The sequence below is a fragment of the Opisthocomus hoazin genome, chromosome 7 (assembly GCF_030867145.1).
Source record: "Opisthocomus hoazin isolate bOpiHoa1 chromosome 7, bOpiHoa1.hap1, whole genome shotgun sequence".
Classification (NCBI taxonomy): Eukaryota; Metazoa; Chordata; class Aves; order Opisthocomiformes; family Opisthocomidae; genus Opisthocomus; species Opisthocomus hoazin.
Window position 1 is genome coordinate 29722077 of NC_134420.1, and position 27103 is coordinate 29749179.

Below are 27103 nucleotides of genomic sequence, written 5' to 3' on the forward strand. Positions count from 1 at the left end.
CCTCTCATTATGGCATGATACAAAAAATGCTAGGTTCCTGGACAGGACAGAGACTGTTCTCTTACAGTGTCATTTTAAGGAGTTTATTTCGGTCTTCTACAAAGAGGCCATCATGTTAGCGGTGAAGCATCTGAGCTTTGCAGCTTTCCAGCTCTCTGCCACACAAGAAATTGGGAAGCCAACCACAACAGCTCTGCTTAGCAGAGGAGTTCTCCAGGGAAGGGACAGGATATACAGCGTGGTTTCGTGGCAATAAGGAGGCAGAAGCTCGCTTTTGCAATTCCACAGGCAGTAGGACTTCAAAAGCACAAACCACAAGATAAACGGAGCTATCTTGGGACAGAGAGTTGTTCTGTGTGTCGTTTTCTACAAAATAACCCCACACATGATATTATGTTGCCCTCAGAGGATGAGCAGCAAAGGGGCAATTATTAACTGGCCAGACTGAGCTGGAAGAACAGGGTTGGGCCTGGCAAAGAGAGAGGTACCACACAACCACAGAGACATCACAGCAACTGCGCTGCCTACCAGAGGACTGGAATAACTTAAAAGTAAAAAAGAAACCTTTACCAGTAACATTTTTATTTTTTAATATATACACACACACACGTGCACTCAAAAACACAAACTTAATGCAAATATGTTTGATGGGCTTAGATGGGATACTTTCTTTCCAATAGTACTGCCAACAGGAAAAACAAGAGCATCATTGTTGGGGTTACTGCAGGGCAGCTATGCCATACATCAGCCCCTATTCAGCCCACCCACATTCGTTTGCTTTCCAGGCAGCTCACGAAGCAACACCTCCCACAGCACCTGGACATCCGACTCACTTGCAGCACTTAGAAAGTAGTCACAAAACTCTTACTCTGCTGTAACTGGGAGTCTCAGCTGCCTCTACAAACCTGCACAGTCCACAGTTCATTTGCACTAACACCCCAGAAAAATTAAATGCAATAGTGAAAAGCACCAGAGGACTCCTTACAGCCAATTTCATACTGTTCACACTAAATAATAGCAACAGCACTGAGTTGGGGGAGGAGGAGGCACAAAGAGCAAAATGGTCTAATTATGGAAACACATCTTTGCAGGTATGTGTGTGGCCTCCACTACTACAGTGTCAGAGTGCCTTTTTCTACTAATGAACAATTTCAACACCTCTTAAAAGTTGGGAAGTATTATCTTCAATTCAGAAGCAGAAAATGGAAGCCCAGCAGCACAGACCTGTGAGTATTTGGGTGTCTAAGTAATTTAAAATCAGTGGAAAAGTAGACATTTAACCATCATCGCACATCTGGCCAAAGAGATCTAGACCTGACCCTTGGTATTACAAAGTACTCATACCTCCCACAATAGGCACTCCTCATGCTTGGAAACCTGAGCCCTAAGTGACTTCCCAAAGAGCTTGTGGCCAAACTGAGAAATTAACGCAGATCCTACACGGTCCCAGTCCACTTCTTAACCAAGGCACAATTTGCCCTGCCCTACCTAGCTCCTTACCCCAGACAGCTCGTTAAAAAAAACTCGCAGGAAATCAAAGTCACTATTGCACAAACGCGTAAGGATTTACACACGCTGCTTGGGAAGTCAAAATACACCTCCTGCTCCACTTCACTCATCTGCTCCCCTATGCTCACTAACCCAAATTAAGTCAGATCCAAGCCCTGTTTCCCCCAAAAAAGGTCAGAGCCAGGCTCCTGAGACCCTCCTGGGGGTCCAAAGTTCCTGTATTAGCCTTACAATTATTAAAAGGCCAACATTAAAGGAAGTCCAGCCCTGAGGCCACTGTTGATCTAATAAACACTGGAATTAGATTTCTTCCCAGTGAAGAGGCTGCCCGCCTGATGGCACAAAGCCAACATTTAAATGCTACTGTTGCTCAGAGCCCTAAATTAGTTTTGGATCTGGGGAGTTTGCCTTGAGCTACAGCCAAAAGAAACATAGGAACTGAAGGGAAATTTGTTAAACGTTAACAGAGCTGCAGGAAAGGACTACAGCAGGACTAGTAGGTGGCAAGGAAGAAGCAAGGGAAGCCACTAACAAACAGAAGAAACAGAAACAAGAAGCAAGACATGGGAAATGAGAAACAAGTAAGAAGATTTCACACAGAAGTGACTCGCCCATCTAACTCCTCGCACTTAGCTGTGTGAACAGCAGACTTTTTAGGTCCCATTTCACTGAATCGCAGAACGGTAGGGGTTGGAGGGGACCTCTGTGGATCATCTAGTCCAACCCACCTGCCAAAGCAGGGTCACCTAGAGCAGGTTGCACAGGACCTCGTCCAGGTGGGTTTTCAATATCTCCAGAGAAGGAGAATCCACGGCACCTCTGGGCAGCCTGTTCCAGTGCTCCGTCACCCTCAAAGTAAAGTAGTTCCTCCTCATGATCAGATGGAACTACTTATGCTTCAGTTTGTGCCCTTTGCCCCTTGTCCTGTCACTGGGCACCACTGAAAAGAGTCTGGCCCCATCCTCCTGACACCCACCCTTCAGATATTTTTATAAGCATTTATAAGATCCCCTCTCAGCCTTCTCTTCTTCAGGCTAAGCAAGCCCAGCTCCCTCAGCCATTCCTCACAGGACAGATGCTCCAGCCCCATAATCGTCTTCTTAGGCCTCCACTGGACTCTCTCCAGTAGCTCCTCATCTTTCTGGAACTGGGGAGCCCAGAATCACAGAATGGTAGGGGTTGGAAGGGACATCTGTGGGTCATCTAGTCCAACCCTCCTGCCGAAGCAGGGTCACCTACAGCAGGCTGCACAGGATCTTGTCCAGGCGGGTCTTGAATATCTCCAGAGAAGGAGGCTCCACAACCTTCCTGGTCAACCTGTTCCAGTGCTCTGTCACCCTCAGAGGGAAGAAGTTCTTCCTCATGTTCTGACGGAACTTCCTGTGCCTCGGTTTGTGCCCATTGCCCCTTGTCCTGTCGCTGGGCACTACTGAAAAGAGCTTGGCCCCATCCTCCTGACACCCACCCTTCAGATATTTGTAAGCATATATTAGGTCCCCTCTCAGCCTTCTCTTCTTCAGGCTAAACAAGCCCAGCTCCCTCAGCCTCTCCTCATAGCAGAGATGTTCCAGTCCCCTCACCGTCCTTGTAGCCCTCTGCTGGACTCTCTCCAGTAGCTCTTCATCTTTCTTGAACTGGGGAGCCCAGAACTGGACAGAGTCCTCCAGATGGGGCCTCACTAGGGCAGAGTAGAGGGGAAGGAGAACCTCCCTCCTCCTGCTGGCCACACTCTTCTTACTGCACCCCAGGATCCCATTGGGCTTCTTGGCAGCCAGGGCACACTGCTGGCTCATGGTTAACCTGTCATCCACCAGGACACCCAGGTCCCTCTCCGCAGAGCTGCTCTCCAGCAGGTCCACCCCAAGCCTGTACTGGTGCATGGGGTTGTTCCTCCCCAGGTGCAGGACCCTGCATTTGCCTTTGTTGAACCTCATCAGGTTCCTCTCTGCCCAACTTTCCAGCCTATCCAGGTCACGCTGAATGGCAGCACAGTCTTCCGGTGTGTCTACCACACCTCCCAGTTTGGTGTCATCAGCAAACTTGCTGAGGGTACATTCCAACTCTTCATCCAGGTCGTTGATGAAGAAGTTAAACAAGGCTGGGCCCAGTACCGACCCCTGAGGGACACCACTAGTTACCAGCCTCCAACTAGACTCAGCGCCGCTGATGACAACCCTCTGAGTTCTGCCATTCAGCCAATTCTCAATCCACTTCACCGACCACTCATCCAGCCCATACTTCCTGAACTTCCCTAGGAGGATATTATGGGAGAACTGGATGCAGTACTCCAGATGTGGCCTCGCTAGGGCAGAGTAGAGGGGGAGGAGAACCTCCCTCGACGTGCTGGCCACACTCTTCTTAATGCACCACGGGATACCACTGGCCTTCTTGGCAACCAGGGCACGCTGCTGGCTCATGGTCAACTTGTCCACCAGCACTCCCAGGTCCCCCTCCACAGAGCTGCTCTGCAGCAGGTCTGCCCCAAGCCTGTGCTGGTGCATGGGGTTGGTCCTCCCCAGGTGCAGGACCCTGCAATTGCCCTTGTTGAAGTTCATCAAGTTCCTCTCCACCCAACTCTCCAGCCTGTCCAGGTCTCGCTGAATGGCAGCGCAGCCTTCTGGTGTATCCACCACTCCTCCCAGTTTAGTGTCATCCGCAAACTTGCCGAGAGTACATTCTGTCAGTTCATCCAGGTCATTGATGAGGAAGATGAACAAGACTGGGCCCAGTACTGACCCCTGGGTGACCCCACTAGTTACAGGCCTCCAAGTACACTCAGCGCCGCTGATGACAACCCTCTGAGCTCTGCCATTCAGCCGGTTCTCAATCCACTGCAAGATCTGTGGTAAGGAAGTGGCCAGATAGGATCCTTTGTCTTCTGAATTTTCCTAAGTACATTTGAGCTGTAGTCTTTGCAACTCGGATCAAAAAAGACCCCTTTTAGTTTTTCTTGGTTCGCTAAAGCCTCTGAGCACTACTTCTCAAGCAAAGATGGTAGTAGTGCTGCGTCCTCTTAGCTGCCCTCTTTTGAACTCTCCATTTTCCTTTCCCCCCCACTCCGAGACAAGCTTAGTTTCTTGTGAAGCTACAATTAAACAGGTGCATTTTACAGACAGTAGTTTAAAATAAATTGGTGTTAATTTCAGTTTTCCTTAACACTGTGACCTGTAACTGGTTCTTCAGTAGCATCTGCCAGAGTTGGAGGCCGTTGCTGTTCAAGAGTGTATGTAGACAGGAAGGTGTACAGCTATCCTATATGAAACTCAAAACTGAGTGGGTTTTTCTTTGCTTGTTTTTTAGCTTGAGTCAGGTTGAGTTAGTCCATGCACAGTGAGATGACAGCTGTGTCTTTCTCAGCTGTTAAGCAAGTCACTCCCAAAGCCACTCGCAGCTTGGAAGAGGACAACAGGAATGGGAGCAGAAACAGAAGGATTGTTGGAAAAGTACTGAAAGTTTGTTTGCCGTGTAAGTTAATACTTGGGTTACTTAAACTAAGGGAAGTGAAGTAGAAGAGGGAGGAATGCATGAATGCAAATTAAACCTTTTTTTTCTCATATTGCTGTTATGAGTGGCAGAGGCCAGGCTGTATTTTATTAGGTGTTGTGGGCTGCTTGCATTCATCTCCGTTCAGTGAAGGGAGGGGATTGCAAAGCTTCAGAATTTCTGAAACAGCTCTGAAGTTGTGATTCTTCCAGGTCGTTTCCCAAAAGGGACAGAGCATATCCTTGCTGTGACTGTAGTAAACCTTGGGTGCTCCTGTAGCTGAGGTAGTGTAAGGCTCGCTGTAGGATAATTGCTTGAAGTATTTACTGTGCTGCTTTTGCTGACTTTTGCAGGTGGATTGCAGCGCTCTGCTTTTGTGATCTACTGCTGCCAAAACCCAAGTTAGCTAGTTCAAAGCTAACTTGAGTAGATCTACGGTACACTTCAGGGACAGCAGCGACTGAAGCAAACCGTTCACAAAACTCTGTCTGTAGCAGCAGGAGTCAGGAGTCTGTTCCTAGGGACTTGGGGAGAACCCGCTTTGCCCAGATTCTTCCTTCTGAAGGTAGTAAGTCTCAGCATTGGATTAAAGTGCTGCTTTGCCTTTAGGGAAGTTGGTGCAATTCGGTTGTCTGAAATTTTAAAAATATGGATGTAGGTCTCATAGCTGCCCCAAGTTTATAAATCAGCTGCTGTCACAGCAATATCCTCTAAGATGCGTATGAATCAAAGCTGCTTAGTTTTTTTCCTTTTATTCTTGTATTCTCCAACAAATACCAGTAATGCTTTCATGTCTCTGTGCTTCTTTCCCTTTGTTTCCTTGTTTTAATTTATTTGCAGAAGAGAAGGATGAGAGAAATCTTATCTGTCTATGAAGTAATAGAAAAGTTAAAAGAAAGTTTATGGAACTTAAAATGCCAACGTTTTCTGCCCTGTAACTGGGAAAACAAGCTCCATTTTGATCAATGTCTGTAGCTTATCTCCATGAACTTTGATATAATAGAAGGATTTCTGCCCGCTCGATAAGCTTCGTTCTCAAGAACTGTCATGCTAGTGAAACTTTTTGGTGACTAAAGTAGGTGAAATAGATCAGAACTACCTTTTCCCTATGGATTATCTCTTTAAAACAGCAAGTAGCTTCTCTTGCTGGCAGTTAGCAATTGTCTGGTATTGTGAAGGTCTCCTGGTAACATTTCTGCTGTTGTGCCATTATTTTCTAAATTTTAGCATCTACTGTACTGCGTGATTCATGACAAATCCGCAGTAAATTGTTCGCAACCTGTGTGGGACAGGAAAGGATAGAGGTTGTTAGTGTGTGCGTTTTATTTAAAAACAAAACAAACAAACAAAACGGTGAAAGAAATGGAAAGTTACGTATCTCATGTTGCTGAGGTGACTAATTCTTGCAAAGCATGATGTAGGCTTAAGGTAGTATTTTAAAGTGTTTGTCTAGCTGTGTGTATATTCTGAAAGGGGTTGAGTCATGTAGTTCTGTCTGCCAGGCCCTGGTGGTCCAGCTAAACATTCCCACACTGTTCTAAAGCTGATGATGATGTTTCTGAATGATGTTATGCCGCAGCAACCATTTATTTTTCTGTCCATTTCTGAGTGGTATTTAACTTCTGTTTCATGTGCTTGAGTGGAATGGTCCTGTGTGACAAGTAATTTAGTGCTGTGGGTGAGCACTTTATATCTGTCCCTTGGATTCTTTGTTGTAGTTCTCTGTTGACATGGAGTTGCAAAGGAGCTTGCAGCTGCATAAGGAAATCCCACTTCAGGCTAAAATCAGCAAAGCATGTTTCTTGATGGCATCCTTCAGGTATCACTCTACACTTTATAATACAATATGGATGAAATGCTCTCTGCTTGAGAGAGAAAATCTACAGGTAGTGAAATGCCAAGGCTCGAGAGATGCTTTTAACAGTAACAGGAGGAAAATTTCACAAGGGAGGAAGCATAATGCTCTGGCTTCTTGGAATCCAAGTTTATACGTAGGAAAAAATGAATTAGTCCACAGAGAAAATGTAAATATATGGGTTAAAAGGGTTTAGGAGGCTGAATCTCTTCCAGTAAGGGCCGTGGAGGTGAGAAGCAGAATGGCGCCGAAGATGGTATACTGCAGCTCATGACTTTCTGTGGTTTTTGTTGTACCAAGAATTTATGAAGGTGAAAACAGATGCTCCTACTGTCTAATGCTTTTGAACACACTTGCAGAGAGAATGGGAGAACCATTGTCTTGAATTGCGATCTTTTGAAAGGCTCAAAGCCCTTTCTAGAAGATGGCTATTTCTATTGATTTTGGACAGGACACCTGAAACAGGTTGATACATTGCTTGGTTTCTTGGATGGCAGCAGTGACTGACAGGCATGTGGAGCTACAGAACAAAACCTGCATTTTTGACTCCTGCTAGCTGCAAATGTTTGAGGGAACCTTGTAGTTAGGGAAAGTGGGACATATGCTATTTAATGGCAAGTAAATATGCAAAAAGCATAACAGTATGGTCACATTTCAGCCAAAAGATCTGGAAACTAGAGTCGAGATGTTTTACCAGGTTCTTACAGAGCAGTTCTGGTGTTACCAAGAAGGAGCTGCACAGGAATCTGAAGAAAGAGCCGGGAGGAAAAGTCACTCGGATACGACTTTCTCCTGTCTGGCCTTGTCTGATACAATTCCTCAGTCACTTGGAAATAGTTGTCATCTACCTGATACTTCTTGCCTGCCTTTGGACGGGGACTTTGGGCTGAGATTTTGATGTGTTTAACATGCTTTGGTAGTTGAAAGATTCCTGCTTCTATACTGGGACTTCATGGGTTGTCCACCATGAGCTATTTCCATAGGCAGCTGAGGGGTTGCTCAGGAAAACAGGGGATAATAAAAGTCCTATTTAGAAAAAAAAATGCACAGGATAGTTGTTGCCTTTTGTCTGATTTCAAGAACTAAATAGTCAGCAGAGGGGTTAAAAATGCCACATTGATTCAGGCTTCAAACAGAATCTGTTTGAAGTCTTGAGGGAGCAGTGTGCCATAACACACCTTTGATAAACATTTTGTTGCTGTGGTTAGAATATGTTGTTTAGTTTCCCTGTATCAGCCTCAGTGTAGAACTCAGTCTTATACCCCAGTTCTGCACAGGGAGAAAGTTTCTTCCCCCGTGATGTGACACATGCATATTTAGCTGAAAGTATGTTTTTGGCTGCCATATTGTGTCATAGCGTAAACTAATGGATGGCTTGTCTTTTATTATTGCTCCTTGATTTCTCCAAGCATTGCTGCATCTCAGATTTTTCTTTCATTTGAGTATCTGTTTCAAATTATTTTCCACCAGATGCACTGCTTCAAAAAAAAAAAAAAATTTTAAAGGTTGAATCTTAATTTTCCTGGTCATAATTCTCATCTTTTAAGGTCACTTCTATATTGTTTCTTTTCTTCCTGTGGTGTTTGTAGAAGAATGTTCCTATTTTGGTATCATTTGCAGGCTCCTTTAGCGTGATACTTTATAATGTATTATAATGAAGGACTGGTTACTTTTGGGCACTACGTCTCGGCCAGAACCAGCCAGAACTAGACTAGATGACCCACAGAGGTCCCTTCCAACCCCTACTATTCTGTGATTCTGTGATACTTCTCTTTTCCAGATCATTAATTAAGTTACTTAATAGGACTGGATCTAATGCTGATCCCTATGATACCTACTAGCCATCTCTACCCCCTGCAGCTTGACTTGCTGCCATTTCTCATTATCTTTTGTTTATGGTCCTTCAGCTGATTTTTTTGATCTGTGTGTGCTGGTAGCGCAGCCAATTTGAATTAGTTTAGACTAGGATTTCATGGCAATAGTGCTGTTGCTTTAGCTGCACCTTCTGTTCAAAGACTCTCAATATATAGAAACACATTAAACATTAAATCTTAATATGCTCTGCTGATGTAATAGCAGTATCCCCACTTCTAGAGAGGGAGAAGTAATTTTGTCAAACGCTGCAGAAGATATGGATAGAGTTAGGACGAGTATCTAGAGACCTCGATGATAGTCACATTATTTATGGAAAGGTGTTCATTTATAACTTGAAAGATTTGGGAGAAGGAACTGTAACAATAGTTTCTTGATTCTTGAATCTTTTTATGTTCAAGTCAAATCCTTCTTCACTATTTCTTTTTCAGTAGTTGTTTCTATAAATGCTTTCCTGTTCCTTGGGTACAGGGTAAGGTTTTCAGTGGGGTTGCTAGTATTTACTTCTGGGGGATTAGAATTGGGCGTCAGAGACTCAAACATGTTTGTAAAGGCCTTGTGTCTCTGGACCCATGTGGTGTTTCTGAAAATATGGCTTCTGTTCCAGTCTCACTCTACCTCGTGCATACACCCATGGCACGAAACACTAACTCAGTTTGCACTTTTGTTGCACCCCTTACTTTCTTTAGGTCCTAATTAGCAGATGCCCTGTGGAATTTTTCTTCCTTATGCATCTGATTCCTTGTGGTCATATTGAGTGTAATATTTTTCAGGTCTAACCTGCATAGTTGTGCAGTTTAATATGAGAACTGAAAGGTGGTTGTGCTTGACAGTGTGCCTCTCCCTAGAACTTTGTTCAGCCATGTATTTAATTGAGAAACAGCTTGTTCAGAATTGAGGTATCCCTGCTTTTGCAAATTGAGAGGGGAACCTCTAAGCCTCAGAAACTTTCATCCTCACTTGGAGACTGCCAAAGTAGGCACAATACTCAATTACCAAAAGCTGTAACATCTTTGACCTCTTTTCTCTGGTTGGTGTGGTTTTGTTGGTTGTGGGTTTGTGGGGTGGTATGGTTTTTTGTTTTTTTTTTGTTTTTGCTTCTTTTTTTTTTTTTTAACCTTGCCACTGTCACATTCTTCCTCAAACAAAACCATAGAGGTTCTGTTTAAAGCTTTGAAAACTTCTAGGTTGTTCTTCCTAGTGAGGTGAATTTTACGCTAGGCAGGCATCAACTACTTGGACACCATGTGGGTACCCGGTCAGAACTGCTTCAAATACTTCCATAATGGGAGTAAAAAAAAAACCAAAACAAAACACAAACCTCTGTTGGATTTTATCAGTGTGTGGTGCCCCTTCTGACATCATGCTGTTGTGCTGTAATGTTGTCTTTGCTGTGTCTGCCAGCAGAGCTCTGGGCTTAAACAATGGTCAGCAAATCCCTCTTCTAAAGCTGGATTAACTGTACTTTCCTTCAATGGAAACTGCTATTTGGGTAAGAGAGAGGAATCCAAAATTTTTACTTTCCCCTCAAGATAGGCAAGGAAAGGAAGCTGAGCTGCCTTGCTATAGAGACACTCAGCAAAGTGCTAGGTGAAAAAGGAAAATGTATGAACTGAACTATGTTCAAGGCCACCTGAAATGTCCCAGGTCTGCCCTCATCAAGGTGTGTATGTGATGGGAATGCAGAACTGAGCCTGGCCTGGAAGTGGGCAAAGAGAAAATGGTCTCAGACACAGGCCTTCTAGCAACAGGTGAGCAAGGTGTTAAAGAGTCTTAAAGGCTATGCTACAGAATTCACTAATTTTAACCCTGAATAAACAATCAGATGCTCATGGGTTCTTAAAATACAGAAATAAGAATTGAAGTGCAGCTGTTTGATGCACATCCATTCAGTATCCTCTTATAACTTCTGTCCTCTGCCAGAGATTTTTATACGGTAGGATTAAAATTGTAAAAGTTAGTACTGTCATCTTTTTGGTTGTGTCTCTTGTAGTAATGAGGTTGCAGAAAGATCTCTGCCTTCCACTGAAGGCCTTCTGTAGGCCATGAAATGTGGAGTTAGACGCCCATCCATGGATGTGAAGGAACCCAGATCTGTATGTTACTCAGTCCTGGACCAAAAGAGTGATTACTCTTTCCAGAGGATCCTGATTCTGAACTGAACAGTCTGCTACTGTAAAGCGTGCCAAATATTTTGTGAGTTCTGGGTTTCCTAAACCTGTTGGTGCTATTTTTCTTGTGGTATAGAACAGCTAAATAGATACTTGGCCGTGGTTAGCTATGCTACCCTGTGTTACAGGTACATGCAGAACTGCAGGATGGTGCAAGCAAACTGATGGCTGTGAATTTAATACTACTTTAAAGCGTAATGGTAAGAATGGTTAGGATGACGGGGAAAAGATGCAACTAACAGTGGTGTGGAGTGGAAGAGTCGCTTATATAGTCAGTTGTTGGTACCTGCAAAGAAAGAAAAAGTGGAAAGGCAGCATGATGTTGACCACAGATGCCAGGATCTTTGGCAGTTGTTCATGCAGTATTCTTGGTCAACATTCATTTGAGGAAACTTCATCTGCATTAGGGGACTGTGAGATAATCCTGCTGTTGCTACAAAGCTGCCAGGGCCTGGTAGAGCTGATGGACCTTAAAGAGCAGGGACATGTTCATCTCAACATAAGAAAGAAACTTCTTGCAGTAAGAACAATCATTCGCTGGTACTGCCTCCCCAGGGATGTGGTAGAGTCCCCATTGCTGCAGGTTTTCAAGATGCGACTGGACAGGGTGGTAGATAATCTCATCTACGCTCCTTTTCGCACAAAAGGTTGGACCAGGTGGTCTTTCAAGCTTCCTTCCATCCCGGGCTGTTACATGATTCCATATTGAAGCAACAGCCTGTAGAAGGTTGAGTTGCTACAAAATAGTGGTAAGAGCTTCTATCTGTCATTGTTTTTTACTGAGAATAAATGGGTATCTCTCCTTTTGGAATGAAGCATAGCATCAGGATTTAAACAGTGTTTTCACTCTCCCCTAGAAATCTGCTGTCCCTAAGAAAACAAAGGCTACAGAGTTCAGTTTGGTAATTACTATGTCTACTTAAGCTTCCTTTGTAATGTCAATGTTTCTGTGAACCTGTGGCAAATACAGGGCTATTATGTAATGGCTCTGAGGGTTGCAAGTGACCTCATCAGCAAAACGGAGCTTTGTATATTAGGTTTTTCATTATGGGCTATTTTATTTGGCCTAATGGGGGGAGGAGGGAGCAGAGTAATAACTCATGGTTTAAGCAACCCGGCCCACCCCCCCAAAAAAAAGATGTGCAGAAACAACAGGATGATTATTGACTTTTGCTTTTCAGCCAGGAATGACGTAACTGTTTTTCCAACTTTAGACATAAAATTACAAAGATCCTAACTATCTTTTCTAGGGGGAGGAACAACCCCACCCTCCCTCAGGAGGTGTTTCATTTGTCAGATAAACATGAAGATGGGGAGCGTATTTGGAAGGAATCTGAAGAAACTGAGCATACCATGCTAAATTTAAGGTGATGGCAGATGTTAAATATGAGGCCTGTGTTTAGACTGACTTCCTGTTTTTAAAATCTGGAGGCTGTTTGTATAACGTTGTGTTATGAAAACTGGTTGTTGGACCCTGCTTCTGTCGCATCTGGAGGGAAGCAAACTACAGACAGTGAAGATGATTTTTTTCTTTTTTGGTTGCTTGTACCCATGGGCAAGTGAGAGTGTAGTAAACTTGTGTGGTGGTCACATGAGGTATCAAGAGAGGACGGGGAAGTTGAATGATGTCAGCTCAGTACCTGGTGATAACCTCTGTTTTAACTTTTGTGTATTGTTTTGTATGTATTGCATTGTTAAAATATGTCAGGTTTTTGCCTCTGGCATAAGTGAAATGATTTTTGAATATAGAGGGTTGGTAAAAAGTCCAAGCCTGCAATGTGATGACAAATGTTTTTCCTAAAACTTTTCATGGCTCAGCCCAGAGGTACCTCACATTGTTCCTGCTCCAGAAGAATGTGCAGAAGTGTAAGTAGATATGTCTGCTTTGATTGTTGGTCCAGTTGCCTGAACAGCGAGTGCTGACTTCCGTCCTGTTCCTGGACCCCTGACTAACTGGGATTGAAACATGACACTGGAGGTTTATGTTCCACCCTAATGCGTGCTTGGTTAGTCTTCTGTCTCACTCTCCCTATGTTCAATGAGAGCTCAACGTTAGAGTACTTCTTCCACTGAGGCTTCTCACACCAAATGCACTATTTCCGCTTGTCTTTTGAGAGAGCTGGAGAGAGCACGCTTCTCGTCTTTATCCTTCCTGGCCCTCTACTGTTACAGATACAGTTACAGGGCAGTGTTACTGGAGCTTTGAGCTCTGGGAAATAATCATGGGACACCAAAGGTGAAATACTATCCACACTGAAATCACTGAGAAAATTTCTGCTGTCTGCAAGGGGTCCCACGTTTTGTTCAGTTTTTTTTACTGGATAAAGATTAGCCATCCAGGATTGATTCTTCTGATTTTGTTTATAACTTGAAATTAGCGTGCTCTCCAAAAATAATGTGCTCTACCTGACCAAGTGTAAGACTAGGGTAAATTGTGGTTGATAAAATGCAGCATTATAATGACTAGAAAGTTAGTTACCCTAAAAGTCACAAATCACAAAGCATGAGGCTCACAAAGGTCATAATTTGAACCAGTTAGGCAAAGTATGCTTACGTAATGGTACTACAGATATAGGCTAGTGCTTATGAGAGAGTGTTGGTATCTGGGTCGTAATGTATCCTTCAGCTTCCAACAGTTTCTGTAGCGTGGTAAAAACACAAACCAGAGATGATTGAACATAGCATATTTACTGAGGTGGGAAGAACAGATTTAGTACATGTGTGTGTATATGTATATAAAGTGATGTTAGTTGCAGCTTTTCAGGATACCTGTGTTTGACAATACGGCAGATGAAGTTGCTGTTTGCAGACTGGGACAGCTACACTGATGCTTTCTCTGCTGTTGCAGAGCTGTACCTCCATGCTGTCGTTCAGCAGCTAAAATAGTTTGCTTTTACTTTATTCCCCAACTCTCTCATTTGTGCTTATCCAGAAATAAACTATTAAATACATTCCCCTAGTCTGAGTTGGTTGCCTTGATGTTTGATCCTTTCCTGTTGGTGAAGCTACCCTAAGACATGATGGAGCCTGAGCAATATAGAGCCAGTCACTAGCACTTTCGTATTTGTCTTTTTCTGGGGATAGTGAGGATGATGAATCATCATCTTGCTGTACTCCAACAGGAAGGAAGGGCTGTTGGAGCTTAAAGTAGCTGGGACAAATGTTTTGGGGTCCTGTTGAGGATAGTGCTAGAAAAATTGCTTTGGAAAAGGTGATGTAAACAGCAGCTACCTTGGATACAATATACAGCTAGTTCTGCCTTTTGAAATAGTGGTAGGCAACAGAAGAAGGTGATTTGTCCTGAATTTACTGTGCTGCCAGTTTGAAGAAACCTGTTTGATTTTTGGGGAGGTTTGTGGTTCTTCTGAATTTCCTTGTGTTTAGTAGTCAGATATATTGCATAGACGATGCATTGCTTTTCCTTAGAGATGTCTGTACTGCTTTTTTTGCCTTCTGACTCTACATCACCTACTTACTGTCTTTTGGAGTCAGCCTTTGCCCTGGCCATGCCTGGTAAATCCTTTGAGGATGTGACCACTCTGCCCTCTTTCATTTGCTTTTCCTTCTTTCTGTTCATTATTCACCTTGTATTCTTCCTGCCTCTATCCTTTTGTTACACCAGATTCTGGCTGCGTTCTCTAACGTATACAGTAATACCTTGAGATGTATGTTTTCTACTAAACCTTTTAAATATAACTTGTAGCTGAGATGGGGGAAAGAAAGGATTTTACACCCATGGCAGTCTGTGAAGGGAGATCTGGCAGCCAGTTTGATTGGCCCAATTCAGCAGCTTGTGGATGTGCTTGGAAAATAGTTTGTGGCAAGGCCTTGCAACCTGCCAGGTAGCAGTTGGGACCAGGCAGCAGAAGCTGGCGGAAACCTCCTCAGCCAGTTTTCTTGCAGAAGAAACTTATCATGGAATTCTTCCTCAAGGAAGAAGTGTGTCCTCTCTAAACTTAAATCTTAGCTAAACTTTCACAAGTGGATGCTGTTGCTGGAGGGAATTCTGCTATTGACAGAGTTGCAGAATAGTTACATGAAATTTAGCAGATACTGCTTTTCCCAATTAGAATGGAGAATAAGGAAATTAAGAGACTGCTTTCTTCCTTTTTATTTTTTTTTAGTTAGGTTGCAACAGCTCATGGTTCATCATGGATACATTAGATATGACAAATGAGATCAAAAAGTCTGCAAATAGTTCAGGATGTATATAACTACCACTTGGGGCAGGTATCCCTCTGTACTGCTCTACTTATGATCTACTGTTTAATCTGAGAGCTCTAGGACTGTTTGAATTGCAGAAAGAAGGGACCATGCAAAAAGAATCCAGTCACAGACTAGCCTGAGGGGGTTGTTGATTGATAGAATAATCATTTGTTTAACAGTGATATTGATTATATAGATTGTCAAGATAACATCAGACAGAAGTTCAGGCACGACCTTTTGCTTTGTGAGAGGTGGGCTACAGCCTGTTCTTTCTTAAGGCAAAGATTTATTAAGAGAGTTTGTGGGATGATATCCTAAATAGTTGCATTTGCACAGAAGTAAGAGTCAAGAGTTGTGCAGACTATTGTTCTGCAGCTGGGAGAGGGGAGAAAAGGGTTAGCAGCTCATTAAGCTAACTTTAAGGCTGGAAAAAAAAGGTTCTTACCAGATTATGTATTGGCATTTGGACTGCATTTTCTTTTGGTCAGTTTGTAGAGTTAAAAATCCTCTTCTCTTGCTTTCATAAATGTCAGTTATGCATAGGATAATGTCACTGTTTAATCCCTACAGATAAGTAAGAAAGGATGTCTTAATTTTTTTTTTTTTCTTTCACTGGAGTCTGAAATGTCTAAAGCAGTGCCATGTAAAAGGTTTGGATCTGAACAGTTCAGGGTCTGGAGAAGACCCCAGGTAACCCTCTGAAGTAGAGTCTTTCTGTCCCTTCTGTTGTGGTGTCTGAACTACGTGGAGCAGCAGCACTGTGTTGTAGGAGAAGACAGAGTTTGTAAAATGAAAAGGGTCTTCTGATACCTGTGATAACCTTGGATTTGATTGTGACCAGTGCGGAGTTATTTTTCAGCTGATTCCCGAATCTCTTTTTGGTAGGTTGCTATTTGCTGTTGCGTTCAAATAGCCACGTTCCAGGAAACTGTGCATAGTACTTGATCTCCTATTTCAACAGTGCAAGGGGGTGGTGGATGTTTTTCTTTACAGTAGAGTATGTGTTCATACATGTAGTGTGTACATGGAGAAAAATTCTGATGTCACTTTGTATTTAATGCATTTACCCTAAAATAGATGGATGTCTTCAAAATATCTTTTTTTCTTTGTTCCTTTACAGGTGTTACAAGCAGCACCGAATGCTCCTGTGGACGTAATCATTTTACATGTGCTGTCAGTGCTTTTGGGGAATGCACATGCATCCCTGCTCAGTGGCAGTGTGATGGAGACAATGACTGTGGGGACCACAGTGATGAAGATGGTTGCAGTAAGAATACTATTCCTGACTTGTGCTTGTGAAAACTAAATGTCTTAACTTTTTCTCTGCAGATGCTTCTCAGTTTTATAGGCACATCCTAGTTTTTGTTTGACTAATGTTTAAGACTGCAGATGACATACTTCTGACTGACTTCAGTACTTACAATCTAACAGCCAGTGTCCACTGACATAAAGTACACTGAAAGCCCAACTCTGCCTTTTGCAGCTGGTTTTAGATGGCTGTTGGATGTGAATGTTTTTTAGAGAGAAGTACCTCTTTTTTCCACACCCTTGCAAAAGCGCTGTGAATTAAATTATATGTTTATGCTATAAATATTAATGGAAAATAAATAAGCAGTGTGAAGAAATGTAGTGAGGGTTGTCTGCCCTCTTAAGTAACATTCTGGTTTCTGTTCTGGCTGCTGTTTGAAGGAAGGGAGAGGTAAGCACTGTAATCGACATTGGTTGGTCTTGGGATCTGCTGAGAGAAGTTACCTTGCAGCTACTGTGTATCTGCATGGTGTGAGCATCTGTGTAGCTGAGCCCAGCCAGGTGAGAACTGATAAGAAGTGTCACTCTCAGTGGGTTTAACACTGTATGGATGAATAGAGAAAACCTCTTTCCCTGGAGCCACAATTAAGTTGCTTTCTTACCTCATCTCTTTGGATTCCACAAACTCTGGTAGAATTGAAGGGTGGAAAAAAAGGTGCAGTTTCACGGAACTCCTTTCCTGAAAGTTTCCCTAGAGCTGAAGGTTTAAGGCTCCTGTCAATGAAAGTGATTGAGGAATTTATCTTCCTCTGTTGGATGTTTCTCTAGCCTTCCCTGGTTTCCACTGTTGACTGCTGTAAGGAAAGGAGCTTTCTTCATCTTTGAAATATTGTTTTGGATAATATCTTCTTCCTGAAGCGTGGGAGATTTCAACCCAGCTTTGTGAAAATTTGTTTCCTCCTTACTACTTGTTTCTTACAATTTGACAAATAGCAAGCGATGTGGAAGACCATGGGTGAGAAATGAGGTTTTGAAAAATAGATTACATGAAAACTGATGTGATCAGTGATTAGTTTAAGGGTGATGAGTGAAAGGGTTATTGGGCAAGGAAGCGACCTTAACTGGAGAAATGAAAGAAAGTAGGAGGAAAACTGCATGTTTGCATCCAGTGAAGAACAGTGGAAATTTTATAACTTGCCATGCTCAAAAAAGAGGAGATGAAGATCTGGGAACTGAAGAAATAGTACTGAAATCTCAAAAGAGCATGAGAGAGGAGGCTGTAGTCAACAGCACAGGCTGAAACAGAAGTTGAGCGCGGATAAGGGGCTTGGGGAGGTCAGGCATATCCAGTAACTAAACTGGTTTTGCTGGCTTCTTCCTTAGCACAGAGGAAGATTTTTTTTTTTTTTTTCTTTTGGTGGGTTTTTGCAAGGAGGGATTGGGGTTTTTGTTTGGGGTGGTGGTGGTGTGCTGTTTTGGTTTGGGGGTGGCAGTGGGCTGTGTTTGTACAGGGAAGTCATGCTTCGCAAATCTAAAACACTGAGAAAGAATCAGTAACAATTTAGACAAGAGATACTTGTTGATAAGGTCTACTTTGTACTTCAACAAAATCCAGTACCAAAGGTTTTTGAAGCTAAGCAGGCGTGGTAGAATTTGGGGGCAGGAAGGATAAGACCCTGCATAGGACCTAGCAGGAGATGGTTCAAAGCTAACAAGATTTGCTTGTTCATACAATGTATACTTAAGCTGTGGATCTCCTTACTACAAAACATTGATTCTGAAGTTTCAAACATTCTCAGAAGCAATCTGACAAGTTTATGGATGTAAAATCCATTGAGAGCTGTTAAAGGTGAATATGCCACCTTTGGAAGTCTTTGGAAGGTTTGGGAAGTATGTATCACAAATAGAGGCAGTTTTGCCTTCTGAGGAAGAACATTTACTTGCATGCAATATTCTTACACTCTTCTTTTGGCATCTGCTGTTGTTGCATCATGTCTCTCTCTGAGTCCTGGGCAAGAGGAACCTATTGGTCTCGCACAGTAAAGCTGCGGTTATGGCATATTCCTAATATATTAAGGAAATCCAGCCTGTATGGATCTGAATGGAAGCTGTGCAAACTGGGGAGTAGTAGTGAACTGTGATCAATCTGCTGATACTCTTGGGCACTGGATATTGGGAAGTACATAAAGTATAGGCAGACAGCCAAGTGAGGCAGAGAATGTAGGAACTGGGTTTGACTTCTGCCTTCTTTAATTTACAGTTTCTAACAAGGCAAAGGGAGGAAAAAGACTGAAGCAAAGGGAGCTGTTTAGAAAACAGAATATGTAAAATGAGAATGTTTAAATGTCTCATTTGGAATATGGCTTGTGCTGTAGGTCTCTGCAATTTAGTGAGAGAGGTAAGCTGGCGTATGCAGAGAAGGACAGTAGATTTGACAAGGTGGGAGAAGAGATAAAGAGCTGCATTTATACAGTGTAGGAAAGTGACTCAAGTAAAAGGACTAGAATATGAGCTGCCTTTTTAAATATTGTGTTGTAGTAGAATAAATACAAAGAGGAGAACTTTTTTATCTGACAGCCAGAAGTACTCTGACTGCAATTTAATGGAAAGAAGAAAACAAAAATAGAAGTTAAGCAATGGGGATAAGTATTCCTAAGAAATGTTAAGTGCATGACTTCAGCACACACGTCAGGTTGCAGTGGAGGGGCCCTAGGAACACTTACTCCATGAAGCCTGCTGAATCTTGCTCTGAGTAGCTACTCGTTATGAGTCCAGGTATGTGATATTATTGTTAGCTTGTAAGAACTAGATCAACTCTGCAGTGTAGGTTCGTGGTAGTTGTCTGTGCTATTTTCTATCTTGCTTAGCTAGTATGGCACTGAAACTTTTTGCTAGAGCAGATTGCTTGCTAAATCCCTCTCTTGCTTGGCATACAGGAGTCTTGTGATAGTGTACTCATTTGATCTGTTTTCTGACTGTGCCAAGCATAAAGAAGGCAGCAGGAGTGCAAGAGCAGGGGTGGGATATGAGCCCCTTAGAACAGCAGCTCGAACTTTAAATCAATTTAAGCTTCTCACAAATCAGCACTGATCCTTGCACATAGTACAAGAGAACAGTCAGTTCACAGATTTTCTTTCCTTCCATGGCCATCTGTCTGTGACATGCGTACGGTATACTGGTTGGAGTGCAATTTTGGACAACAACTCGGTTTTGAACTTGATTTGTTTATTGGCTTATACCAGATCTGAAAGTGGCAGATTTCTTTTTAATACAAATACTGAGCTGTAAGTTTGGGTTGTCCTGATGAGGCCCCAGATATATTAAAGTCCTAGTTAAAAAATTAGCGAGATTCCTCAAAAACCATGGGGCTAGTCTTCGTGCTGGGGTGAGCCCAGTCATTTGTTCCGACTCATGAACCTGAGTCTGTGCAACCACTTACGTGGGCTCTTCTGAGATGCTAAAGCTGTCGGGATTCTTTTTCAGCAATGTACGGAACTACAGAGCTGAGTTTTAAAGACAGGAATTATAATATGATCAAGTAGATGCCTCTGATCAGAAGAGTGAACAGAAGCGATTGTAAGGAATCCCACATTTTCACTGGTCTGCTGCAACGTAGTTTTACAGAGTTACAGGATTTTCTTTTTTCTCCTGTGAATGTCCTAACTTTCCAGAGAAATGAAACTGCAACCATGCTTGTTTTAAGGTGTACTTTTCCTTCAGTTGAGTCATATATATACTGTAAGCCAATACAACGACAAGAATGAGTTCCTGAGAGAGTTCTGTCTATTTTCTTGGGAAAGGTAGAGGAGAATAGGAAGACATTGGACTGCTGGACTCCTAATAAAGTAAGACAGCGAAACGCGGGGTGAGGGGAAAGGAGAAAATTACCTAAGCAAGTCTTGCATTTGTGTCTCTGTAGCACTGCATATGCTTGAGCAGTTGATTGGACTTTACTGAACTCTGTCTTAATGCAATTTTATAGCCTTGAACTGGCAACCTATCATGTCAATTAAAGAATGACAGATAATTTAAAACACACTGTGGGTTTTTTTTTTTAAAGAAAACGTCAAGATACTTGAGAGGAGTTGCAGCTATGAAAAACAGGAGCAGACACAGGGAATATTTCTTCCTTTTGATAGAGATTTTTGGTTTAATGTGGTGTGTTTTGGGCTTGGGATTTGGTGTGGTGTTTTTTGTTTTTTTTTTTTTAGTGCTCTGTTACAAACTATGAAACAATATCCCACTTTTTGAGTCAGTTGCACAAAGTTCTTCCTGAACTTTTACCCCTTCTGCACACCTCAGACATTTTCCACTTGTATTGGTGTCCTTGGAATGTCTGCCTCTCATAGGTATTTTCCCATCGTTTTTGGGAGAGCCCTGCCTCTGTTTACCTGGCTGTGTCAGGAACTCTTTTTCTTGCAAATCTGAAGCCCTGCTGTAATGGGAGACAATTATTCCCTGACATGTTTGCTTCCTGCTCTGGATCCTATTTACAAGCTGGAGTGTTGTAGTAATAACAGCAATAAGCAACCTCCCAGCTGTCGTGCCAGCTTCATAGACTTTCTCTGGTGTCAGCTCTCTGGCTTGCTGAGAGTGTCTGGCTTGGAAGCCCTTGCTGCACATGCACAGAGTAGCTCGGCTGCCTTCCTGTCTTGTGCCAACAGACACTACTTTGGCCTGTCCCTAACGAAAGCCGTATGCAAGCGGAGGAATGGTTTTCATTCTGCCCTCCTGCGTGTGCTTTGAAGTTCAGCATGGTGTGAATGAGTCTTACTTCCTGTGGCAAGGGTGAAAGGACAACTGAGTAAACTTGGCCTGAAGACTGATAAATAGTTCTGTTTCTCCTAAGATACACCAAATCCCCTTGTAACCCCAGCAGATCCTTCTTACTCTGAATTTTGGATCTGTATCATACCTGATCAGCTTGTAAATGTGTAGCACCTTGGGACGCAGACTTGCTTGCTTAGCTCCATGCACTGTTGTACAATACTTTTCATTTAAAGGGACTGAAGAAGAATTTGCTCCTTGCACCTTAAAGCTTACTGAAAGTGATCTGTTGTTCCCATCTCACTGGGAAATAAATGCAGGGAATTCCTGTTGAGCTACAGCTCATTCAAGCCCAGGAGAGGGTTTCTTCCACTCCAGAAGCAAGGCTATCAGCATAGCCTAATTATCAGTCTCACAACAAAATTTTTTTAGATGATGTGAGGATAAAAATCTCACAGGTCTTTTACTAAAATTAATGGAAACTTTAAAAGAATCAGTTTCCCTCTGCCCTTGACTTAATCACCAGTCTTGAGCTCAGATGCAAGGGCTCTGGTGAAGTGTCGCTTCTGAACTTCAAATTTTACTAATTAGGAACTCTTGACAAGTTCAAGCTTCTCTTGAAAAGACACCAGTTCCATCTCTGCAACCATACTTCATCATTTTACTGGTCTTGGAGTATGTGTGTTTCCTTTAAAAGGCATCAGAATTAATCCAGTGCCCCCTCAGGCAGAGCGCTTGTGATCAAAGGGCTGTGAAAGATTGGGTGCTGATACTCTGTTAATTTTTTTTTTTCTTTTGACCAGTAACATCCTTAAATACAGTTCAGCAGCGCGATTGGAAACATTTTATGTTATGCTGGAACTAGATTTCCCAAACTGTAGTTAGTAAAATGCAGTGTCTCCTAGTTCTTCCTGAGAGTAGACTAACATCCTTTATTCTTGTTTCTGGGCTTACTACCCGCTGTGCTACAGATCTCAGCAAACAGATCTGTGTTTCTGTGTATATATGTGCTCACACGCATGCAGGAGTGTGGACATAGCTGGGGTCAGACTGCAATTGTCTCTAACATAGGTAGCATGAGGTTTTTTTGTTTGTATTTATTTTTTAAATCACCTTCTCATTCTTCACATGACTGAGACTTTGTCTAGTTAAACAACCAGTATTTTTCGAATTGCTGCGCTCCGGAGGTCTGAACACCAGTTGCTTGCTGTCCTTGGGTACAAAGCAACCTGCTCACCACAGGCAACAGGGATAAAGTGTTCAAAGGAAAGTGGGACGTGATTCAGCCTACGTTTCACCTTGTAAACTTCCCTTTTCCCCCACCCTCCCCCTTCCCCTTCTGCTCGACCATAAAAATGCACCCTGTGTAATAGGAGTTGGGAGAGGGGGAGGAATAGCAGGCTTACGATAGATTTAGCTTTGCTAAAACCTTGGATGATGTCCAGTGTGACCATGCAGAGGGATGAGCTCAGGGAAATGTTTGGAAGTTCAAAGACCTTTTTGTGTTACTTGCTGTCAGTTGACAGATGTGCTCACTTCGGCTGTTGCTGCCCAAGCTGGTTCTTCCCACTGGCTCCCCTTCCTTGGGCTTGTTCCCCATCCTGCCTTTCTGCTCTGCCTGGGGAGTTGGGTTAGTGTCTGTCTGGGCATTTGCTGTCTTCAGCTCCATTGTAGGACTTGCTCATCTCTTTTAGGAAAATACTGTTTCTATGCACAGATATGGGGAGATCAAGCTGGAATTGAACAGGAAAGTGTGTGGGGGTGAGGCTTAACTGTGTTTACTGTTGTATTATCTAATCCTGCTATGAGTAGTGATGAAAGCATGTTAGTGCAATCTGCCATTATTTTCTCATCAGTGGAAGCAGTGCCTATGAAGGACTTGCAGCTTTCTTAGGAAGCAGTAAATATCCTTCATTTTACAGGTTGGGGAAGTAGGGCTAAAGAGACAGAACTGTCCCGCAGTCATGCAAGCATCAATACAAATCTGGGAAAAGAACATAGGACTTCTGTTTCCAGTCTTCTAGATGCAAGTCCAGCTTGTCCAGAGAGGTCTTGCTCCATCTCTGGCAGTGAAAGGAGCTCCTACTGCTTCATTTGTATTGCCATGTACTCTTCTGACCGTGGAAGTGTGGCTTTTAAAAGGAGTTGTATGAGTTAAAGCAATACACTTCCCAAATTGTATAGCTGCTCCATGATGTCAGGACAAAATATAGTGGAGGCTGTTTGAAGGTCCTAAGTGTGACCTCTTAACTTTTGAATTTCCTCTTAACTTCAAATTTCCAAACACTTTGGATATATTTACAACAATACTAAACATTAACTCTGGGCTAGTGATATGCCCTCAGCTTTAACTCCATAGGAATAAAACTCATCAAAATATGAAGTAATAAATGACCAACAGAAGGGCTGAGTAGTAACAACCCTAGAGCAAAGGGCTATACAGTGGAACTGAAGCCTGGTGTGTTCAGAACGAATAGAAGGAAACACAGGAATTTTTCTGTGTAGGCAGATTGCTTTTTAATGGGGAGAAGGGATCGTGGATTGGGAAGGCAGAGCTGGGAAGAGGGGGTTAGGAAGAGACTGCCCCTGTGTGAAAACTGCTCCCAGATTCTCTTGCATTTTCCCTCGAAGCATCTGTTTCTGACCATTATTAGATTCAGGTTACGAGTTTACGTAGGTCCCTGCCCCGATCCCATTGGCAGTTCCTCTGCTCTGTGAGACATCAGCCTTCATTCATTAGTGTTTTTTGTCTTAAGTGGGTTTGTGTTTTTTCTTTCTCTTTTAAAGGACAGCTCCTGTAGAAGGGGATTTATCTCCCCCCTGGTGTTGTCTGGGCTGGCATATGCTTGCTGTCTGCTGGGGTGGGAATTAGGTCTTCCTTTGTATGTGGCAGTTTGTGTTTCGCCCTCTTCCCCCTGCTCCCCCTCCCTTGTGCTTGAAGCTCAATTTTTATATTTAGAGGGAGTATGAAATCGGCTGAACTGCTCCCTGTAGGGGTGGATTTTCATTTTGTATCATTACCTCATGAAGCGATAGAGCAGTTCAGTGGGATAATGGTATGGGCTCTGAACCAGCACTAACGGCATACCCCTCTGGGAGCCTGAAGAATTCTCCCCTGGAGAGTCAGCATGCAAATTCCCTTCCAGGTGGCTCCTGTGCAGTCCTTTGGTGATTAGTCGCGCTGGGACTGGGGAGAGCGGACAGCAAAGCATATGCTGGGGGGATGATCTTAGTCCTGAAACTGCAGCTGAGGCCGGGGAAGGTTTGCTCAGCGTGCAACTTACGGAAGTTGTGCTTGGAGGAGAGAGGACTGATCTGTGGGGTCAACATTTTTAATCCAAAAATCTGTCTTGGTTTTGTTTGGAAGCGGAGTTTGGGAACTAGAGTGTTTTCCCCTTCTGCCTGCTCTGGGGAAGAAGGGGAAACTTCCTCTCTATTTTGATGCAGCCGCTCATTGAAAGCGCAATGTAAGGAAATGGGTTGGCCATTAGAAGACCAGGGTGCTGTCAAGCCTGTGGGGTGAAAATACAGATTTGCATGCTTCCCTCTCCTTCGTACCTCTCTGGGGCCTAGAAGTACCTGGATCTGACCTGGACATGTATCTGCGTGGGGCATCCTGGACATGATGGGAAGAACCTTTTCCCAAGGGCCAGTGTTAGATTCTGTGTTTTGTCATCTAGTGCAGGGTTTAGCATTGAGAGTAGTGATGTCTGCAGTGATGTCCTCTCAGATACAGAGATGCCTACGCCTCCCATACTGAAGGAACGGCTGAGAAGATGATCTGAGTTTGTGGTTAGGAAAAGACATGTTAGGGCAAGTCTGAATTTAACTGCATTTGTGTATTCTTAGGGTGAGAGGCTTTTAGGACAGGCTCTTGATGAGAAGTGTTGAAGGACTTGCTACAGAGAGCAGTGAATGATTCTGTATAGTGTAATCCATGCTGCTTTCACAGGACATTGGCAGCAGTCCTGAGCCAAGGGGATATGAAGGGTTGAGGAAGCTGGAAAAGCTGAAAATGTGACTATTTGTTCTCCTTGTTAAATCCTCCACCTTGTGTGTGTGTGGCTGCTGTCTTCACCTTCTTCTTTTGTCCATCTCCCTCCCCTCACGTTCCCACCTCCAGGATAGCGTTAGCAAGGGAAAAAGTAGCAGCATAGCAGAAGAAGGCTGGCCCGCCTGGTAACAGATGGGAGATGCTGTCGGCAAGCTGGGCTGGGATGAAAGGATTTCAGGCACTAGCCTCACCAGCCCTCGCTCCTTCGCATCGCTGAGTGAATGTTGTTCTTTGGAGCACACACCTGTCGGGAACAGTCTTGTGCAGCCCCTTCCTTACCACAGCTGGCAGCACTTAAAAGCATGAGCCTCCCGGGGTTGAGTGTTCCTCTCATCTGTGGGGGGAAGGACATGGCTGAGACTCCCCCTTGAATTCCAGCTTTGTGGCTCCAGGCCTCTTCAGATACAGTGGATTTGTGGTTCCACTCCATTGCCAGCAGACTGCTGTGTAAGCAAGCATCATCCCGCAGCTACCCGCTTACTCCATTCCTTATGGAGACCTTTAGCAGCGTTTGGACTCTGTTGCCCACAGCTGAGGTACAGCAAATTATCCCCAGCAGTGGATTCCTGCCTCTAAGCTTCTCCTTGCAGGTTTGTTAGACAAAAATGCTGGCAGAGTCCCCATGTTGTAACACACACTGTAGCATGTACCTTGCAAAATCCTCTTCCCAAAAACATTGCTTCTAATAGTTCTCACTCTAAAGAACTTGCTGTGTAATAGAAACAGGATGGACTGCACTGGGAAGCATGCAGGAAAGGTGTTGATAATGTAATTTTGCTTGTTGTAAAACAAGTGCGGTTATAGGAGGACAGCAGTCTCAGGAATGAAAGAGGAAAAAGGAACTCAGTGGGGGAATTGTGGCAGCTACTTTATTGTGGAAAGGTCAGTGCTTCTCTGGGGAGGAGAGACTGCCAAGCTATGGACGTACCCTGGCCCCCCATCAGAGGGGGCAGTTCTTCCTCGTGACTTGAAATTTTATGTCTTTTGTTTCTAAGAGGTATAGCCCTCCTCCCTCAGGAGGGAAGCAACTTCGCTTTCAGGAAGGAAGCTAGCTGCAGCTCCACGAGGTGTTTCTTTGCTGTTGCAGTGCTACCCACTTGCTCCCCCTTGGACTTCCACTGTGACAACGGGAAGTGTATCCGCCGGTCGTGGGTCTGCGATGGAGACAATGACTGTGAGGATGATTCGGATGAACAGGACTGCCGTAAGTCACCTCTCGGAGGGGAGAGGGTGGATGCAGTGCCTGCCTGCCGTGGCCGGGCAAGTTGACCCTTTTTGTTACAGGAATGTTAAGAGTTTATGCACTGAACAGACCTTTGGCTTGTAATAAGCTGTATCTTGCCTTTGACAGAGGTGTATACCTGATGTCCGTAAGCCCTGCTGCCTTGGCACCTGGCTTACTGTTCAGCTGTGTGTCCTGGGGGAGGGGATGCTTCTCCATCCAGCTGGAGAACCGTTTATGCCCTGCAGCCTTGCTAGTTAATGTCCCATGAAGCAGTTCCCTGAGCTGAGCTCTTCGTGTCCTCCTCTGTTTGTGGAAACACCTAACCCCTGCCAAATCCTGCTGAACTGCCTGTCTGGCTGACTTCCTGTGGCCTCAGGTTCCACTGTCTGACTTCTCTGCGGTGCCGGGCTGTCCCCAGCATCCTCTGCCTTCCAAGAGGGCTCCCTGAGGAGAGGGAGGTGCTGTAGGGATGCTGCACGCACAGAGACTGGTTATCCTGAAAGCTGACTGTCTGCTGCTGTGTGAGGTGCCATCTTCAGAAGAGCTGCCATGGCAGGCCGCTAGCTGTGAGCACTGCTGTTGTGCTTCTGCGGATTATTAAAATGGAGGGAATTTTGCCTGTATCATTGGAGTTCAGCCCCCTCCTTTCCCCTTTGTGGTGGGACAGGCGTTCTTTGTGTTTGGCTTCCATTAGCAAAAGGTGTTCAAGGATA

The 27103-nt window shown here is 43.8% G+C and overlaps 1 protein-coding gene across 4 annotated transcripts in view; it reads left to right on the forward strand.

Moving 5' to 3' along the window:
- The window catches only part of LRP4 (LDL receptor related protein 4), an 87694-nt gene that overhangs the window by 26261 nt on the left and 34330 nt on the right, over nt 1-27103 (forward strand). For all 4 annotated transcript variants that reach the window (XM_075425071.1, XM_075425072.1, XM_075425074.1 and 1 more), the window contains exons 2-3: nt 16217-16363; nt 26253-26369. In XM_075425071.1, coding sequence (XP_075281186.1) covers nt 16217-16363; nt 26253-26369 — 264 coding nt within the window. The remainder of the gene's footprint in view (nt 1-16216; nt 16364-26252; nt 26370-27103) is intronic.